The 19729-nt window shown below is 34.9% G+C and overlaps 5 protein-coding genes and 2 pseudogenes across 5 annotated transcripts in view; 4 read left to right on the top strand and 3 right to left on the bottom strand.

Annotated features, from left to right (window-relative positions):
* Positions 357–2026, top strand: LOC104778399 (annotated as a pseudogene).
* LOC104779368 lies at positions 2538–4038 on the top strand (annotated as a pseudogene).
* LOC104778398 lies at positions 4217–5816 on the top strand. Its single transcript, XM_010502838.2, has 3 exons — positions 4217–4433; positions 4592–4948; positions 5032–5816. The coding sequence occupies exons 1-3, from the start codon at positions 4292–4294 to the stop codon at positions 5694–5696; spliced, it is 1164 nt and encodes a 387-aa protein (XP_010501140.1). The 5' UTR covers positions 4217–4291; the 3' UTR covers positions 5697–5816.
* LOC104778397 (F-box/kelch-repeat protein At1g55270-like) lies at positions 8602–10812 on the top strand. Its single transcript, XM_010502837.2, has 2 exons — positions 8602–8922; positions 9201–10812. The coding sequence occupies exons 1-2, from the start codon at positions 8857–8859 to the stop codon at positions 10437–10439; spliced, it is 1305 nt and encodes a 434-aa protein (XP_010501139.1). The 5' UTR covers positions 8602–8856; the 3' UTR covers positions 10440–10812.
* LOC104778395 lies at positions 10813–11552 on the bottom strand. The gene has a single exon (XM_010502836.2). The coding sequence runs from the start codon at positions 11423–11425 to the stop codon at positions 10946–10948; it is 480 nt and encodes a 159-aa protein (XP_010501138.1). The 5' UTR covers positions 11426–11552; the 3' UTR covers positions 10813–10945.
* On the bottom strand, positions 13037–14594 carry LOC104778394 (protein YLS3-like). Its single transcript, XM_010502835.2, has 3 exons — positions 14234–14594; positions 13494–13592; positions 13037–13355 (listed from the first exon to the last, which is right to left on the bottom strand). The coding sequence occupies exons 1-3, from the start codon at positions 14568–14570 to the stop codon at positions 13240–13242; spliced, it is 552 nt and encodes a 183-aa protein (XP_010501137.1). The 5' UTR covers positions 14571–14594; the 3' UTR covers positions 13037–13239.
* Positions 17127–19729, bottom strand: part of LOC104778393 (E3 ubiquitin-protein ligase BRE1-like 2) — a 6431-nt gene continuing 3828 nt past the window's right edge. The window contains exons 11-19 of the mRNA XM_010502832.2: positions 19372–19443; positions 19078–19154; positions 18808–19002; positions 18649–18721; positions 18455–18541; positions 18176–18313; positions 17888–18090; positions 17644–17806; positions 17127–17477 (exon numbers count right to left, since the gene is read on the bottom strand). Coding sequence (XP_010501134.1) covers positions 17346–17477; positions 17644–17806; positions 17888–18090; positions 18176–18313; positions 18455–18541; positions 18649–18721; positions 18808–19002; positions 19078–19154; positions 19372–19443 — 1140 coding nt within the window. The 3' untranslated portion in view covers positions 17127–17345. The remainder of the gene's footprint in view (positions 17478–17643; positions 17807–17887; positions 18091–18175; positions 18314–18454; positions 18542–18648; positions 18722–18807; positions 19003–19077; positions 19155–19371; positions 19444–19729) is intronic.

The raw sequence follows: 19729 nt of genomic DNA, 5'->3' as shown, positions 1-19729 counted from the left end.
TCTTTCAAAATTTTATATCTTGCCTTAAAGACTCGCTACTTTTATTGATGGTCCATTCCAATTTATAATTCATTATCTTCCATTTTTAAAGGTTCAAGGCCTAATTTTGGTTGTTTTTCTGTTCTTTAAGATCAAAATACTATAATATTATCTAAGAGAGATTGAAATCAATATAATTAAATTAGCCAATTGATGATGATTAGTTTCTCCAACTACTGGGTTTTGTTGTTACCTTTAAACTATTTGGGTCAAAAACATAAATTTTGAAACCTACAGGGGAGAGAAAATAGAAATAACAAATTAACTTATAGGATTCTTCTGGAACGTTTTGTCTTTCTCTCTCTTCTAAACTTGTAAAAAGTAAAACATTACATAACCAAAGCGATCGTCTCTCTCTCTCTCTGTCTCTCTCTCTGCATAATCCAATTCGCGAAGATATAAGAAGATTTCGAGTTATAAGCCGTTGATTGATACCTTTAAATGGAAGAACAGTTCATACTTAGGGTTCCACCGTCTGTTTCAGAGCGAATTGATCGGCTTTTGAGCGAGGAGGCTTCTACTTCCGACGAAATCCCTTTGGATTTGTGTTTCTCAGGTGCCAACTTTTTTCTAGAGTTTTGTCTCTTTTTTGGTACATCATTTTGTGTTTCATCGTCCAAAGTTTCTTCCTTTTTCTTAAATTTATATCCTTTTTATCGGAAACTAGACTCAGGAGTGTGTCGCGGATTGAGATTTTTATACTCAGTACCTAAAGTTTGCTTCTTGCGTCTAGCAATGAGTTCTTGAATGTTCTTTACCTGAAAGACATTCTTGAATCTGATTAGGGATCAAAGTCTGTGTAGGAATCTACCTTTTAGCAACTTAATGTTGTGTGAATGTGTTGTTTAGAGAAGTCGGAAGACATATTTCTTGCCTCATTCTTGAATCTGATTAAGAATTGTATGTTTTATCAGAGAAGCTGAAAGACATTCTTGTTGCATCTTTCTTGAATCTGACTGAGGACTAAAGTTTGTTTGGAGAATCGATTTGCATTGTTTCTAGAGCAAACAAACTTAATATTTAAGGTTATTGTGTGAACTGAATTTGCAGAGGATGGGAGAAGCGGGACGTTTATGATTGGAAACGAAGAGTTCCCGGCGTCTCTACTTGATCTTCCTGCTGTTGTTGAGTCTTTTAAAACTTATGATGATTGTGCATTAGTCAAAACTGCTGATAATTTCAGGTAAAATCAATTTACTCGATCCTTGTTTTGCTAACATTTGTTACGCATTATAAATTTTGACTACAAAGTAATATGAATACTTTGATTTGTTACACAGATGATCATGGTCAGGGAGCCAGGTGATCCTGCACCTAATACAGTTGAATACAGACATGGTTTAACTCCTCCAATGAAAGATGCTCGAAAGAGAAGATTTCGTCGAGAGCCTGACCTTAATGTAATGTGCATTTACTATTTTATCAATCCATCAACTAGGCTTCACTAATACTTGTATATAGCTGTTCTGTTAACTTAGCCATTGCCAAAATGTTTGCAGCCGGAGCTTGTACAGCGGGTTGAGAGAGACTTGTTGAATCTTGAGTGGCGGAACGATAGAAAATGTAAGATTACTTTCATTTTAATACATGATGTGACAATATCTGGTCCTCGGGATAAAAATCGATTTAGTAACTTCATTCGTCACTCTGAACCCTTTTTGTTTAGGTAAATGAACAAGAAGAAGCAGCTGCGAACGAGAATGCTCCTAATGAAGATAATAAAGTATCTTCTTCACCTACACCTGTTGAAAAGCATGAAGCTCCTGAGACAGGCACTAGTAGTAACCCAGCAGAAGCTGAGCCGGAGAGAAGTGAATCAGAAGATTCTGATGATTCAATGTGAGTTCATTGTATACATATAAAGAGATTTTTCTTACCAAAACTTAAGAGTTTGAGCCTGTTCTGTAAAATCACGGATATCCATGTTCCCATGATTTTTGATGATGTCTTCTTCTACCTTTTCCAATGGAATTATGGTTTCTGTTCAGAGTATACAGTGCGCGAAAGATTCTGTTTTTCTTGACTCCTTCACCATCTTATAAGCGACATGTAAGTAAATTACATGTTCTATGATAAACCAATCTCTCTATTTATGCCATAACTTCAAAAAATCAACCAATACATCAAATTTCTGTCATGTTTGAACAAGAGAAAAGGTATGACCATATCTTATTTCTTCGGATCCACCAGAAAAGTCAATGATTCTTTAGGCATCACCCATTAGCTATCAACTTTTAACATATATTTTATAAATTTGCACACGGCAGGACTCTATGTTATGTGTCTATATCTATCTTTGTTTTATTAGATATGCCAGTAACACTCTTTGTTTTATGCTAAATATGTAGAGTTCTATAGATAATTGTATACACTCGGCCTAAGTGATATTCAAATGATCTATACCACTCTTTTTTTCCTTATTCTGAATACGTGCAACCATATCTATCATCATTTTGACGTATCCATTATGTCACAGATGGCATTTTTCGAGAGAAAAAACATACATGTAGATTCGAAAAAACATGCGTAGAGTAGAGCCTCCTAAGGAGTTGTTGTCATGATGTCCCTCTTCATCTTTTTTCAATATTTGTATGTATTCATATATTATAAATTCTCTTAAGCCTCTGGCTCTAACAAAACAAATTTTACGAATTGAGAAACCAAAAGGCAAAAACAAAAACGGACTAGTCTAGGTTTTCAGCCTTGGTTATCTCAAAGAAAAATTACTTTTTAAAAAACTCTCTTTCTATACAAAATCACAATGCATCAAACAACCGCTTCACAATTCTCAACCCGAGACCAAGTCACCGACTTCGTCGTCTACAAAGGTAACGGTGTTAAAGGCTTATCTGAAACCGGAATCAAGATTCTTCCCGACCAATACATTCAGCCACTCGAAGAGCGACTGATCAACTTTCACGTAAACGACAAGACAGAAGAATCCATACCGGTAATCGACATGTCAAATACGGATGAGAAGAGTGTCTCGAAGGCCGTATGTGATGCTGCTGAAGAACGGGGTTTCTTTCAGGTGATCAACCATGGCATTTCGATGGAAGTTCTTGAAAATATGAAAGCAGCTACGCACAGATTCTTTGGTTTACCGGTGGAAGAGAAAAGGAAGTTGTCAAGAGAGATGTCTTTGTCCGCGAATGTGAGATACGGGACGAGTTTTAGTCCTCATGCTAAGCTCTCGAGTGGAAAGATTATCTCAGCCTATTCTTTGTCTCTGAAGATGAAGCATCACAACTTTGGCCTGACGCTTGCAGGTAAAATATGATACAAACGATATTTAAAATTTACATTTCTAATCAATAATCATATAGGGCTTGTTAAAAAGTTTGTTTTGGTTTTGTTACATTTTTAGGCACGAAACGTTAGAATACATGAACGAGTCTAAACCGCTAGTAAAGAAACTATTACGGTTTCTAGGCGAGAATCTAAACGTGAAAGAGCTAGACAAGACGAAAGAGTCACTCTTCATGGGTTCAACACGTATCAACCTCAACTATTACCCGATTTGTCCTAACCCTGACCTCACGGTAGGAGTTGGACGTCACTCCGACGTCTCCACGCTCACAATCCTCTTACAAGACCAGATAGGTGGTCCCCACGTTCGTTCCCTCACCACGGATAGATGGGTTAACGTGCCTCCCATCTCCGGATCACTAGTCATCAACATCGGAGACGCAATGCAAATCATGAGTAACGGTCGTTACAAAAGTGTTGAGCATCGTGTGTTAGCCAGCGGTACTAATAACAGAATCTCTGTTCCTATTTTCGTGAACCCGAAACTAGAGTCATTGATCGGTCCTCTTCTTGAAGTGATCGCTAATGGAGAGAAACCGGTTTATAGAGATGTTCTTTATACCGATTAAACCAAACATTTCTTCAGAAAAGGTCACGACGGGAAGAAAACCATTGATTTCGCCAACATTTGATTTTCAATTCATCCAAAGAAGTTCTTGTGTCAAAAAGATTCTTATTAATTTTGTTCGATTAAGCTTAAAGAATAAATTTGGTACAACAATTATCTTTAAAATTGCTGTTAATTTTGTGGCAGTTAGACATAATTTAAGATCTCGGTTCGGTTCGGTTCGGTTCGGTTCAATGTGGGTTTCGTCTCCCTGTAAAAGAGGGTTTCGTCTACCGAAAAGCCTTTTTTAAGGTCCTTCCTCTTTGATTTCTATTCTGCTTCGTGTGATGTGCCGTGTGGCATTTCTCTTTGTAAACCGCGAGAGTTGCAACAGCAATGGCGACGGAATCAATTTGTCTCAAGGCCGTTACTTTCGCGAAAAACCCATCAAATCAATTTCGTAAAAGACGAAAACTTTCCTGTCGAAGTCGTCCTTTTCGATTCGGTGTAATTTGCTCCAAGACATCTGATTATCAAGGTAACGCCAATTCCAATTCTCCACCGACTCTGTTGCAAAATTTCCGCAATTTCTCTTCTGAAATAGAAGTATGTCTCTCAGTTGCGTTGTGATGTGTTTTGATGATCATTCATCGATCAGTAGAATGTTCAAGATGTTTCCTTTGGTTCTGTTTTCAGATTTCCAGAGTTATGCAAGACCTTTGCGTCTCTTACCAGCTGAAGAAGTGAAAATTTGTAAAAAGAATCCATCTTTCACTGTGAACGAAACTCGATCTCTTTATAAGGTTAAGCTGCAGACAAGTAATTTGTTTGGTTCAGGGATTAGTGACATGAATGCTAGAGTTCTTATATGCTTGATAGACGAAAAGGGTGATTCGGTATTACAGACTATACCTGCAAATTTGCCATCTTTGGATTCAGAGGTTGTGGAAAATGGTGAAAGCTTCAAGTTTCAGAGAGGCTCTGTTGATGAATTCACATTTGAAGGACCAAAACTCGGCAAAATCAGAGCTTTTTGGATTGGTCTTGAGTCTGGTTAGTCTCTTTTGACATGGAACTTGGATGGATTAGTACATTATTATTTTTTTTTGTTTATGGAGTTAGCTTTTCATATTTAGGTCAATGGAGAGTTGGAGGAGTGAGCTTGTGGGTGGTTAATCCTCAGGGTAAAGAAACCGATGCAGAAACCTTTTGTTACCGATTTGATTTTGAAGTCGATGAACTCTTGCTTGGAGACAGCAGTGACCTATCTATGGTGGAACTCAGGCCTATCCGTATCACTGAACTCACTGACACCGATCAAATCTCTTCCTCTACATCTCTGGATGTTGACCGTACAACGATTTCCAATGAGGAAAGCATGGAAGAATATGCAAACTTGAAACTCTCTCTGCTTCTCTATGATGCTATTCTCATCCTTCTTGGAAGTTCGGTCTTTTCCTTCTCCCTAGGCGAAAATTCCGCCATTGCTTTCTTCTTTGGTGGAACAATGGGATTTCTCTACTTGCTGCTTTTACAGAGATCAGTTGATGAACTGCAAGCACCGGGATCTTCTTCATCCGTAAACTCCAATCAAACACTAAGCGGAGGACTCAAGATTCCGGTCTTGACTCTTGCGTTGGCCATAGGATTGACAGTTATAGCCGTGAGAGGTCACATTGGGGGAGATCTTACTGCATTTTCAGTCACACCAAAAGAGATATTGGTGGGAACTTTGGGGTTCCTTGTATGCAAAGTAGCCGTTGTTTTGGCTGCGTTTAAGCCCTTGAAGGATGGTTCTTAACTCTTAAGAGAGCCAATGATCTGTGTTTGTAAATGACTGTGTTGTATATAACAGATATATGTAAATAAGAGATACATGTAAGTTATACCGTACATCATATAAAATAGATCAGTTTTTATACATCAAAGAATTGTACATCCATTGATCATATCATTTTACCCATTCAAAATCATGTATGAAATTTTACTTGATTTATTTGAAGGTTATTCGAAGGTTCGTTTGTGTTTCTATCTCAGAATAACTTAATTTCATAAGATCATTAGGTTGGCATAAACTCACCAAAGCTAGTTTGATTTTTATACAATTCTATGTATTAGTGTCATTATTGACTTTGACCACAAGTATTTTTGTAACATATTCTCTGAAGAATGTATAAATATCAATTAGGACATAGCTATGAAAGTGTATGGCGTACCAAATCAATTTGTTTTCTTTAGGGTTTAGTGGGATGTCATTGTCAAAGAATTAATTGGGCAAGCAATGACTATGATTAAAAGTAAAATTAGGGGTAGAAAATTTATCATGGGTAAGGTTTTGATTTCTGAATTTAAGATAGACACTTTTTATATCATAACTACTAACTACCATTATGTTTATGAAATTATGGTCAAATATTTACCTTTATGCATTTGTATATGAATATAAAGTTTTGTTGAAAAACCATCTCTTAAGTCGCAACTCTTGCCAGTTGCCATCATTGGTCCGTTGACATGCATAATTGTGCTTGACACTCATCATTTACCTTTCTATTTCTATAAATATCAAAACTATTGTACTTTTTTTTGGGTCAGAATAATAGTTAATTATCTAGAAATAGCAGAATATTGTTTCGCTTCTACGTAAGGTTTGGTTGAAAAGGATGAGCTAAATGTGAATAAACGATGCCATTTTTGTTAGGTTAACCATTGTTGTAATGTACTGTGTGACCTTTTTATACCAATGATATTTATTGACCGTATGTTTGTGTGTTTGTTTGCATTTTTGCATGCATATAATATAATCTCAAATATTTAAAACATCTTAAAACAATCTGTGATTTTGTCGATCAAATAACATATTAGTCTCTAATTTACCCCCAAAATTTTGGATTTGTAGAAGAGAACAAATCATCCAAAATAAGCCATTAAAAGTACACCATTTGGAACCTCTAATTATGAGTATATCCATTGACATCAATTAGTCTATTCAGCCTTTTTGTTTTCCTTTGTTTGCTTTGAGTGATATATACATGGGAAAACTTGGTATTCTTAGATCTCTCTCTTTAAACCATTGTTCTTTAGACTTTTGTCTCCAGAATTATCTTATCCCCTCCTATAAGCATGCTTTTTTTTATCAGTCTATATAAGCTTTCCTACAATTTCTTGGCCAAAGACAATTTGTTTTTCTGAGCCTAATAATCGAATACTCATCAATTCAAAATGTCACACACGAATACAACTATGAGTTAATTCTAAAAATACCACTAAGATTTAAAAAAAAAATTATTTCTAAAAATACCATCACTAGGTTTTTACAAAAAAAAAAAAAACCACTAAAATACCAGAAAACTAAAACTAAACTTTCAATTTGCAAAACTAAATCATAAATCCTGAATAATAAACCATAAATCCTAAAATTTAAAGCTTAGACCCAAAATATTAAACAATAATCCAAAATTTTAAAATATAAACTCTTAAAAACCATAATTTTATATTTGTGTTATTTTTGGATTTAAAAGTTTCTAATGATATTTTTGGGAAAAGACCTAATGATATTATTTTCAAAATAAAAACTTAATTTAATGATACTTTATGATAATATATTATTTATATTGAATACATAAAACTTTGATATATTGTTAACTTTTGTTTTGGTCTCTCTTTTTTCTCTCTCTTTGTTGCCTTCTCGAGAGAAATGAGAACATTTTGATAAATATCCTTGTACTCCTCAATTATTATAAAGGATGGATAGAAACTCATAGACACATATCGTTTTGTAAGTATTCTACATCTAATATTTGAAAATTTTGGGATACGTATTCTAAATATGCCGTGTCCCGTTCCATACGACAAATATCGTCCCCTTCTTTTAAATCTTTTTGATGAAGTGGTTGAAAAAATTGACGTATAATTTAATGTATTTTGATTTTAAATTTAATTAATTTAAAAAAACGGTGGATGTTATATAGTCCAAACATACCATTCGTAAGGCATCAATTAGCGTAAAATTTTGTTGTCCTAACAAATGAATTATACTATTTATTTAAATACCCTGACAGATTCCGCCATTTTAATAAGTACAACGGTTTTACTATAATTAACACGTCTAAGTTTGACGATTATTATGACTTTCATCCAATAAAAAGTTTGAAAAGAATCATAACATAAAACCAAATTCCATAATACTACTAATTATGTGCTAGAATTAATGAATGAATGATCTTTTATACCAAATCTTTCAAATACCAAATCTTAAACTTTTGTTTCACCACTTTTCAACAAAAAGTTAGCCCATTGACATGAAATAATCAAATGTTTCTTTCCACCGGTAAATTATCATTCCATTCACAATCTTTGAGTTTCCCCCTTAAACATATGAAAATGCATATATTGATAAATATAGTGATAGATATATCTTTTACTATTAATTTAGGTACTATTAATTTAGGTAAATTTAGTGTGTTACAAAAAAAAATCTTACAAATGGTTGACTAAAAAAAAGTGTATACAAATCTTACACACTTTTTTGACTATTTATTACTGGCTCCATTATTCAAGGTCGATAATAATAGAATATTAATCATTTTAACTATAGATTCTGTAATTACCAAAAATAAAAGTAAAATACACACTAGATTAATATACACCTACTAGTATTATTATTAATACATAAAACTTTTACTTCTTGAGTTAAAGAAACAGAGAAAGAGAAAGACAGAGAGAGAGAAACAAACCTACCAGTCACATTTTTCTGTGTTCAGAGAGCGAAGTGGAAGGTGGTTCACGTTTTTCCCTCTAATCTTCCCCCCTCCGATTACAGTGAGATTGAACCATTTGGTTTCTGGGTTCTCATCAGTTTCTTATCGAGAGATCGGTTTACACAAGTTTTCAGAATTCTCGATCTGTTTCTTGTTTTGTTTTGTTTTTGTCTTATATATATATATGAGCTTCGGTTTTTGAAGATGGATCTATCTTCTCAACGACAATCCCCAAATGGGTCTAGGGGTTTTCGTCTCCAAGCTCCATTGGTTAGTTCCTTTCTTCGTTTCTCTCAATTTCCATTTAGTTTAGGTTTCGTAAAGATAAAGCCTTTAAAATTTTCTGGGAAAAATGTTTAGACTTTTGATATGATTGTGCCTTGAAAATTACTTCAATTTTGTTTCCTTTTTCAGAAACCCTATTCCTAATTTGGTAGTTTTTTTTCACTCCTGTTTCTGACTATTTTTTTCTGCCCTAAATGTTACCTTTTTTGTTGTTGTTGTTGTTGTTGTTGTTTCTGACTTGTGAGATTGGAATATCTTTGCAGGTGGATTCTGTATCTTGCTATTGTAGAGTAGATTCTGGTCTTAAAACAGTTGTAGAAGCAAGAAAGTTTGTTCCTGGATCAAAGCTTTGTATTCAACCTGATATCAATCCCAATGCCCACAGGCGTAAGAATTCTAAGAGGGAGAGAACTAGGATTCAACCTCCTCTTCTCCCTGGCCTCCCTGATGATCTTGCTGTTGCTTGTCTCATCCGTGTCCCTCGTGCAGAGCATAGAAAACTCAGGCTAGTCTGTAAGAGATGGTACAGGCTTGCTTCTGGCAACTTTTTTTACTCTCAGAGGAAGCTACTTGGGATGTCTGAAGAATGGGTTTATGTTTTTAAGAGGGATCGCGACGGGAAGATCTCATGGAATACTTTTGATCCAAGCTCTCAGATTTGGCAGCCGCTTCCACCTGTTCCCAGAGAATATTCAGAGGCTGTTGGGTTTGGTTGTGCTGTTTTGAGCGGTTGTCATCTTTATTTGTTTGGAGGTAAAGATCCTCTGAGAGGGTCAATGAGAAGGGTTATTTTCTACAATGCAAGGACCAACAAGTGGCACAGGGCACCTGATATGCTTAGGAAGCGGCATTTCTTTGGTTGTTGTGTCATCAACAACTGTTTGTATGTAGCTGGTGGGGAGTGTGAAGGGATTCAAAGGACACTACGCTCAGCTGAGGTTTATGATCCAAACAAGAACAGGTGGAGTTTTATTGCTGATATGAGCACAGCAATGGTGCCTCTTATCGGTGTGGTCTATGATAAAAAGTGGTTTCTCAAGGGTCTTGGGTCTCACCAACTAGTCATGAGTGAAGCTTATGACCCAGAAGTTAACTCTTGGAGCCCTGTTAGTGATGGGATGGTTTCTGGTTGGAGAAATCCATGTACTTCTCTAAACGGTCGCCTTTACGGACTGGATTGTAGGGACGGATGCAAACTCAGGGCATACGACGAGACCGCGGATTCATGGAACAAATTCATGGACAGTAAAGTTCATCTGGGAAACTCAAAGTCGCTTGAAGCTGCTGCTCTTGTTCCTCTAAACAATAAGCTTTGTATAATCCGGAACAACATGAGCATGAGTCTGGTTGATGTCTCGAATCCTGACAAGAACGACCCTCGACTGTGGGAAAACATAGCCGTAAAAGGACAGTCCAAGAACATTCTCAGTAATATATGGTCGAGTATCGCAGGGAGAGCTTTGAAGAGCCATATTGTGCATTGCCAAGTGCTTCAAGCTTGACAAAAGAAACATGAAACCTCAAACAACGGAGTCAAATTGTTCAGAAGAAACCAACCCACCTTTGACCTTCCAAGAAGAGGAGGAAGAAGGAAAATCTCTGGCATAAGAGTAATACCAATGAGAATCGTCTTCTTCTTGACAAGAACTCATGTCCGGTCTTAACAAGATCATATGAGAGAGCAAGAGGAGAGAGAGCCAAGACAGTGAGGTGGGTTACATTTGTTCACCATTTCTTCTGCTGTTAAATCTGTGTTAGTATTTTATTTATAGGAATCTCTTTTAATTGTTTTTGGCAAATTGTTATAGCGTTTTGTTTGACATTTTTGTTTTCTGTGATCTCTGTAAATCTTAAATCTTTCGTCTCTTTGGGCAATAGTTATAACATAATCTTTATTAGTTCAAAACACAAAGCAAATATTTTGAGAATACAGACACTGGAATCACAACTTGGGACATTGGAATCACAACTTAGAGTTCAGACATTGGAGTGGCGCAATCAAGCGAATTCAAGCATCTTGTAAATAGAGTTTGCTTGAGCAAGAAGGCACATCTTCGAACAAGGAAGCAGGTAAAGACTTGGTCATGAATCCGACGGAGAACACAACCGTGGAGGTGGTTTTATCAGATTTCATGGCGGTGACAGGTAACCAAAGGAAAGCCTCTTTAGCTTGGATCCCATTGAGGTCTTTAGCAATTCCGTAACTGAATTTCCCGGAGATTTTCTTGCCGAAATAAACGAGTTGATCGCCGAACTCGACGTAGCAAGGAGAATTCAGGTCAACGGTGAAAGCGCCGTCGTCTTCGGAGACAGTGTATGACTTGACGTTATCAGGAAGAAGACCTTTCGGGAACCCGAAGCGTTGGAGAAGATCGTGGATGTCATCGGCGCGGAGAGATGGAAGATCGAAATCTAGGGAAGAGGTGGAGAGAGACAAGAGAGAGAGGAAGAGACAGAAGCAGAGTGCGAGCGAAGAAGATGAAGCCATTGTTGGTTAATGAGTTGAATTACACTGAGGTTCAAAGGAGGCTTGTATATATAACAGAAACGTTGAGGGTAAAATTGGGAATTCACAAAGTTTGTAAGATTCCTTATTGAAGTTTGACTTGCCACGTGTATGAGAGGTAACATGTTCGTGATATTGGTTCCGGCGTGTAACACGCTTTATTATATTTGGGCCTGTTTGTGGATAGTATCATATTATATCATTGTTGGTCCAACTAGAGATCTAGAGATCCATATTCATACTACCTAACTTTCTTTTTTGAAGAAATTTATTTTGTAAATACTACTACTCTACTTGGGTGAATTTGCTTAAATCACCATCAATTTTATAAAAATTTATTATGGTTAATGAGTAAGTTGCAAATGGTTATTTAACGATTGAATTTTTATATATACTCTTGGCTCTTGCATAGCTATATTGTTTGATTTGCAAGATGTGTGTGTGGGTTGGTCAAGTGTTCGTTTCAATACATAAAAAGAATAAGCTCAACAATCACCATTAATTTTAAGATTATTATGGTAAATGATTAAGTTGCGAAGTAGTAGTTATTAAGAACTGAACTTTTTTATAATGACTTTTTTTTTAAGGATATTCTTGAATAGCTATGCTGTTTGATTTAAGATTTAAAATTTGCAAGATATGTGTGTGTGTGGGTGGGTTGGTAAAGTGTTCTTTTCGATACACATAAACGAATAAGTCCAAACCAATCCATTTTTTTTTTTTTTTTAGAAATGTGTGAACCTGTTGTATTGCAGAGAATAACGATGATCAGAAGGAAAATATATACTACTATATTTCATCACTACAATGTAAATTGGTTTTTAATTTCGATTGTTCTTGATTTGTGTGAGATTGTGGTTTCATACATTTTCTCTTACATGGTTTTTGTTAAGGTTTTTGTGCTTTTTAGCCTTTCAACAAAGAATGTTATTGTTAGTATATAGAACCGGTTACACAAACGTATTTTATTAGGTAAGTTTTATTTTTCTTAGTATAATAGTCTAAATCGTTTTTGTAAAGAACTTAAGATGGTGACTCTTAATTAGATCATGTTTTAGCATTGTAGGTTGACTTTAAAAGAGATAAAGAACTACTTTTCTTCAACAATACATCTTGTTCAAACATTAGTTATATTTTAATCTGGAGTCACACAGTTGGTTGCAGTGTCTAAAATACAATTATTGTCTCCTCTACCGGCGCAGCTGCCGCTTCCGGTCGTTGAAGGGTACTCCAAACCTTATCAAGAAATATATATTTTTAATTTGATCTAATTAGTGTGAACAATTATATATTTGGTTGTTAATTATTGCATACATGTAATTTGAACTAATTATCGCTTCCACGTTAATTATTTATGTATTGTAATATAAAACTTTTTATGTTATTATAGATTTGATTTGCTGTGAATCTTGAGTCTTGACCGGCTGGCTGTAATTTTTTACGTCTATAGGATAATGTATTTTAAATACATGACATAACATGTGTTAAACGCTCAAACTAATTAAATACGACAAACATAAATATTATTTTTTCATCTTTCTATAAAATACTTAAGAAACACAACATTAATTAAAAAAAAAAAAAAAAAAAAANAACATATCAAGTCGGCAATCCATAAAACACTAGCGTACAAGACCTGATGATAAACGACGTACTAAAATGTACTACGCTTAATTGGATATAAAAACTACATTTACATGCATAGAGATGTATACACATGCAGCATGTGTCTCATTAATATAAAATAAAGCGAAGGGAACATTAAATAAAAGAAGGTGTAAGTGAAGAAGAGATAATCAAAGGAAGAAGATGAGAGTGAAAAGAGCAAATATTAAAAGCTCAACATCCAACCAACTCTTCTTCCTCCATCCATTACTCTTCGCTGATTCAGCTTTTCCTCCTCCTGTCCCATCTATTTAAGTTATAGCACCAGTAAATTTAATAGTCAGTAACTAATCATCGATCTAGTTATCTATGGAAATCATTTAAAAGAAATAAGTGAATTGATTAATACTTATGTGATCAAGGAGTATAAGTTAAGCTAAATTACCTTTATGTGAAGTAGATGTGGCGTTGAAATTTTCTTCAATCCTTCCTAAGCTCTCAAACTCTTTAGCCAACGTTGAGTTTCGAGGTAAATGCAGTATCGCTTTCCCATAATTAAAAGGCAAAAACGTTTAGCTAACTTAATTTATTACTAACTATTAGGAAATCGTAGTTAGATTTAAAAAAAAAATCAAAAATGAATATTTTTTTTGTTGTTGTAAAAACTTCTGTAATTTTCATTTCAAAACGGTTTAATAATTGAAATGAACAATACTTAATATTTATATATGATCTATATTAAAAACGTAGAACGTACGATGGTATATATATGTGATATATCCAGAATTAGATTTTTAAAAAAGAGGAGGTAAAAACTATATTAAAAAGAAATCATTTATATTGCATAATAACCAAAACTTCAAAAATAGGAATACTTCATGCTATATATTTTGAACTTCTGTCACTTCCGTATGGTATTATAACAACTAAACCGAAGCATTCATCATGATATTTATTATAATACATATATGGATTATATATAACCTTGTATGTGATCTCCAAAAATTATACTAAAAAAGATCGAATCTTAGAAAAGAAAAAAGAAGAACTCGAACAAGAACATCCATAATACATGTGCTTATACATACTAATAAAAACAAGAGCTCCATAAAACTTTATATATATCAAATAAACTTCAACAATTAATGAGAAATATGAAGAGAGAGATAGAAACAAAAAACTTACAAATACACTCAGTGATGTTAGGAGCCGTTATATGGCAAGCGGTGGGAAGATGAGCGGCTAGGCTTGCGTTAAATTTGAGACCAAGTTGAGGATCATCTTTGTCTTTGACCAATATGCAAATGCACTTCTCACTCTTCGTTATAACTTGGCCAAACCCTGCACAACAATCTTTTGTTGGAGCCTTGGCGTCTCCTCCAACGTACGGAAGACACGTGGATAGTGCTATGAGTTGGTTCGTACACTCGTCTCTGTCCTGAGCCAGATCTGAGCTTCCAAACCCTAGCAACATGGAGGTTGTCACGATGGTTATGATTAGGGCTCTTATCGAGTACTCCATGGTTCGATGCGTTGTGTTCTCTCTTTAGATTTCTATATATGTTTGTGTCGATAATGCAATATAGATACAAACGTGTTCTCAGTCTATTTTTATGATCGTGTGTGTGTTTATATATATGGCTCTGAGAGTGTCGACGTATTGGTTGGATGATATGGATGGGATCATTTATTACGTTTAACATTTATAGTTACGTACTCAAGATAATATCATTTGAATGTGTGATGAACTGATGATTTGTATATGAGTGTTAATGATGGCTGATATATTTTTCAAAGGAATAAGCCAATTTACTGGTGAGATAATGGAAAAATAAAATAAAATTGTTTGTATCCATATCGTGGGTTCTTTGGCAAGTAGTTTCACCGGTCATAGCTTAATTTGATTTATGAAACATTGTGAGTTACTGGAGTTGTCAATCCACAGTACATACATGTGGTTCAATACATATACGATATGACGACGGCATTAAAATCTTTAGATCTGGTGAGGATATACTTAAAAATCAAATAAAAAGGACCAACTACTAAATCAAATGTCTTATACAAACATATGGATATTAGAAGCATTATAATTTAATAAATTGATACTTCTCAAAATACCAAATCTACAATTTATGACACAATGACTTTGGATCATAAGCAATTTGGATAGAGATTGAAGGTGGTGTCTGTCACATCGGAACATTTCTATTATCAATTATTCAAAAAAACCCCAATATTTTCTTGATGTAATTTCAATCATATTACACCATTTAAACCATATACAATCATAATACTAGTAAGTCTAGTATAGTAGTAATTTTTAAAGGTTGATGGCTAAATTAATGATAAGCCTAAAATTTATGAGAGGAATTAATGGTGGTCTAGCCCTTGGAACTCTGCAATCTTGCATGCATGTGATTGCCATGTTTTTCTAATTCAAGCCACCTCGAATAATTGTCCTTTTCTAGCTGGCTTATCATTTTGTTTAGTAGTATACTAGAAGTTGCGGAAACTCAAGCCTATAATTTTTTTAACCCTTTTTGGATCAGTCATTGATTAATATATATGGCTTGATAAATCTAAAAACTTAAATAGTAATAACTTTTTTTCCAAGCTTGGTGATATTCTTGCATGTGGATTTTGTAAGAAGTGGGACGAATATTAGTTTTTTACTAACTGAACGAAAGCTACACTTTTGTGGATCTAAAATCCTAGCTCAGTTTCTACTTTGGCCAATTGGTAACTTTCCTACAGTAGTGTCTATTCTAACATAAGAATCGATGAAAGCGATAGGTACCTGTTTCCCTATATAAAGATGAGATAAAAAGAGCTTGAAAACTTGGTTGAGTTAGATCACTATTTTGGGTTCATACGTAAATGGTACATTTGAGAAAGAAAAACTAACTATAATTAATCTTTTCATCTACTGATTGGAGAAATTTATTAGGATGTTCAACGAACCTAACTTTACTTCGCCGCTCAATATACGAGACACAGCTGGGTGTACACGTCTCTTTGAATATTGATCCAAACATGCCCTACGATCATCCAAAATTAATATATAAACTTGTAGTGTTTTTATGACCTGATATTTGAAACTCGTATGCGTATTTTGATGTATCTAAATCAACTACCAACTAGATTATTCAAATTGAATATTGCATATCCTTTTAATATAAAACCAGGATCATAATACATATAGTATTTACGGTTCTTTCTTTCTAAATTGCAAAACATAATAGTATTAAATTATTAATGTCTGTTACGAAGTTTTATTTCAGCCCTTTTATGAATTAGTTTCATTTTGTTTGTTTGTTTGTTTGTCATTTCTTTGATGTAAATGTACGTAATCTTGAGGCTTGACAAAATTCAGACACGTATGGGTGGTCATACTAGTAACCAAACAAAAATTAATGTAACTTCTTTGTCTTGTTCTCATCAGATTCCTCACCAAAGTACAAGTCTGTAACATATATTTATAAAGCTAATTTCAGTAATATCTACGCGTTACCCCAAAAGTTACTGGGTATGTAACACACCCAACATTTTTACTCGTTCAATCAATGTGATAATATGTTAAAAAAAACGTGAAGTGCAATTTCACTTTTCAATGATATTTTTGTAGATTGAGAAATTGAGCCTTTCTCACAGTACTAAACTAGAAACAATAACGTAGTCATATCAACATTTCTTATCAAAAGGACACTAGCTACAATGATCATCGTAGATAAGAGATTAGAACATCTTCATGTGCATTTAAAGCCTTAAGTGTAACCAGTTACTTAGGTATCTTTCAACTAGACATTATCCCTACCTAACAATAGATAGATGGCTCCCAAAACATCACTTTACTAATCCTAATTTTAGAAAAGTTTCTCTATACTCCCCCGGCTCTTGCTCAGTTCTTTTTAGGAATACATATATAATTCTTTAGATTTTTTGAAAAATACAAAATTAACTATCTCCGTTCATTTGTGATATGATGTCTTTGTCGGTCCCCATGTCATAAAACGAAGGCATAAATGGAGGTAACACAAACACGACTGCCACATACCTAAAACCTACACTTTCTCTCCATAAAGATACCACCTAATTTCTCATTCACCCTCTTAGCTGGAAAAAACCAGATAGATATTTGGTGTTGTAATCGATACAATATATAATAATATCTAACTAACAATCTTACAATGTTATTATTCAAGGGTGGGAAGGAAGATGAGATTGTGTGGACCTTGATTAAGTGTGTTATGTACCAACACCATGTGCATGTGTGAGTGAATGTGTTTGGCCAGAGTTACATTTTGACAAGCCGGACGTCGCTCTGGCCAAAGGCAGTACCACAACCTGGACATTTCCGGTGTCGGATCTCTAAGCTACGTTGGATGCATTGCTGGCAGAAGAGATGATAACATTTCACAATTACCACCTGCAATATTGTTTCAAAACAAAACAACAGTTGTTGATATGCGCTGAAAACGATTTTTTATGATGCGATATTTGACTATTGATGATGATTATGACAGTGATGAGAAAAGATTATCAAATCATTATGTCTGTCTTACGGTGAGATATAGGATGATGAGCATTGTTACCTCTTTAGGCCGATCAAAACAAACGCCACATTTGAGGATGTTTTTGCAATTCTTAACTTCTTCCTGGAGTCTCACTATTGCAGCTTCTACACTCTCAGAACCCAACTCTTCAAGCTCCTTGTTCAACTCCATAAGCTCTTCCTCAAGCTTCTTCTTCTCCCTCCTGTTCAGCAGATAGAAATTATATCAATCTGTCATAATGTAGTAACTGAGTTCAAACAAGAAAATCTGTTTTCAGTTCTACCTTTCATCATCCAATTCCAGTTTGATGTCGTTTGTCCTCCTACTGATCTGTTCATATTCCTTCTCGGATGAAGAAACAGCCGACTTGAGCCATCTGAATTCCTTGTCAGCATCAGCTACTTCCCACTTGGTGGTTTCGAGGCTGATAGCGAGGTGACGATCTTCTTGAATCAATTTATAAGCCTCAGAAAAACAGCCTTTCATCTGGGAACATCAGAGTATTAGTAAATGTCACTGATGAGAGCAGTTTTAGAGAGTTACTACAATTACATAAGAGAAAGCTTCTAACCTGTTCCTCATTATGTGTAATCCTTGCTTTTAGAGTCTCTACTGATGCATTAACTTGTTGTAGCTGCTTTTCCATTGCTTGCTTCTCAGATAAGTGAGTGTTGTAAGCATGCTTTGTCTTGACACTCTCGGAAACAAGCTGGCATCATAGATCAAACAAATAATCTACAACTGATGTGTTCAAAGGCTAGATAGAATTAAAATTAAAGGTAAGAATTGAAAAAAAGAGTAAAAACCCCATAACTTAACATCAAAATGTCCTATTAACACTAGAACTTACCTTGATATTATAATCATCCCGCTCAGCCACCTGCTGCAACAAATTTTGGTTCTGTGTCTGCATGTCTTCATAGGCTTGACCGATAGTCTATGGAAACAAAGTATTGATGAGACACATACACATGTTTTAGATTTTAATACACTCCTTCAAAATCAAAATGAGAAAGAACGGGCAGAAGGATGATTGCAAGATACCTCCATTTCAGCAATGCATGCCTCTGCCTCCTGCTCTTTAACTTTAATACCCTCCTTAAGTTCCAAAACCTCCCTGCAAATAATACTGATTAATGCCCCCCAAAACGGTGAAAAGTATAAGATGAATGAACTTGGATGTGGTAACAAAAGAGAGTATACCTCTCAGAAAGATCTAACTGAGTCCTCAATTCAGCAATTTCAGCCTTCGCGGTAGCAAGCCTTTCTTGGCAAGCAGTTTCCGTCTCATGAGCCGCTTTCACTCTCAATTCAAGAAAGTGTTCATCTAAAACGTTTTTCAGCTCTTCAGCCTGAGCTTGGGCTTTCCGTTGTGATTCCTTGATTTCTGCCAATCCTCTGAAAGTGGAAAGCACAAATCTCATGTTTTCAGCAAAAATTGAAGAGCTCATGTACAGTCAAATGGTCACATACCTTTCATCATTACACTCACGAGTACAGATGCTTGCAAGATTTTGCAGTTCCAATTTTTCTTTCAGAAGTTTCTCAATCTGCAACGTTACAATTGACATTCAGACTCTTACTGCTAATTTTTCTGGAGTTTAAGTATCCATGAATTCCTAACAGAGAAAAGATAACTACGCAAGCGGATGAGTCAAGTGCCTAAGATACGATTGGAGAGAGGTATGTAAATAGAGTAAAAGAACATGGTAATTACCGAAAAGAAAAATTGGAGTAGATGGGTTAAAGGACATAAAGAAAACTTACTAGAGCCTTGAGAGATTTAATTTCGGCCATCTGTTCGGCACATTTATCCTCTATACCCTTCTGTTCGTCTGCCTTTGTTAACAAGAGAAAATCAATATTTCAGGGAGCAGTTCAATACAAAGGAAAAAAAATAGTTGAAGCAAAGCATTTTCATATACAAGGGAAAGAGATTCTATTTTTATTTCGATGTTATACCGGTTAATGTTGCATATAAAGTTGTATATTAGTCAAAGCCTTTGCATTGACAATAACGCACAAAACAGTCAATATAGAATAGCTGAAACTCAACAAAATCTTTTCACTTCTCCTCATCTTATTAGCATTCTAATTCTAGAAAAGAACAGCATGTGCCACATTA

Source organism: Camelina sativa, chromosome 3, assembly GCF_000633955.1.
Source record: "Camelina sativa cultivar DH55 chromosome 3, Cs, whole genome shotgun sequence".
NCBI lineage: Eukaryota > Viridiplantae > Streptophyta > Magnoliopsida > Brassicales > Brassicaceae > Camelina > Camelina sativa.
Note: the sequence above shows the minus strand (reverse complement) of the source record. Positions and strands in the feature narration are given on the sequence as shown.

Excerpts from the sequence above, each read along its gene's own strand:
- LOC104778398 (XM_010502838.2), top strand. The coding sequence starts at position 4,292 with ATGGCGACGGAATCAATTTGTCTCAAGGCCGTTACTTTCGCGAAAAAC. Across the intron at positions 4,434-4,591 it reads CAAGACATCTGATTATCAAG|ATTTCCAGAGTTATGCAAGA; the intron begins GTAACGCCAATT and ends TTCTGTTTTCAG. Across the intron at positions 4,949-5,031 it reads TTGGATTGGTCTTGAGTCTG|GTCAATGGAGAGTTGGAGGA; the intron begins GTTAGTCTCTTT and ends TTTCATATTTAG.
- LOC104778397 (XM_010502837.2), top strand. The coding sequence starts at position 8,857 with ATGGATCTATCTTCTCAACGACAATCCCCAAATGGGTCTAGGGGTTTT. Across the intron at positions 8,923-9,200 it reads TTCGTCTCCAAGCTCCATTG|GTGGATTCTGTATCTTGCTA; the intron begins GTTAGTTCCTTT and ends ATATCTTTGCAG.
- LOC104778395 (XM_010502836.2), bottom strand. The coding sequence starts at position 11,425 with ATGGCTTCATCTTCTTCGCTCGCACTCTGCTTCTGTCTCTTCCTCTCT.
- LOC104778394 (XM_010502835.2), bottom strand. The coding sequence starts at position 14,570 with ATGGAGTACTCGATAAGAGCCCTAATCATAACCATCGTGACAACCTCC. Across the intron at positions 13,593-14,233 it reads TAACATCACTGAGTGTATTT|CGATACTGCATTTACCTCGA; the intron begins GTAAGTTTTTTG and ends ATTATGGGAAAG. Across the intron at positions 13,356-13,493 it reads CACATCTACTTCACATAAAG|ATGGGACAGGAGGAGGAAAA; the intron begins GTAATTTAGCTT and ends TAACTTAAATAG.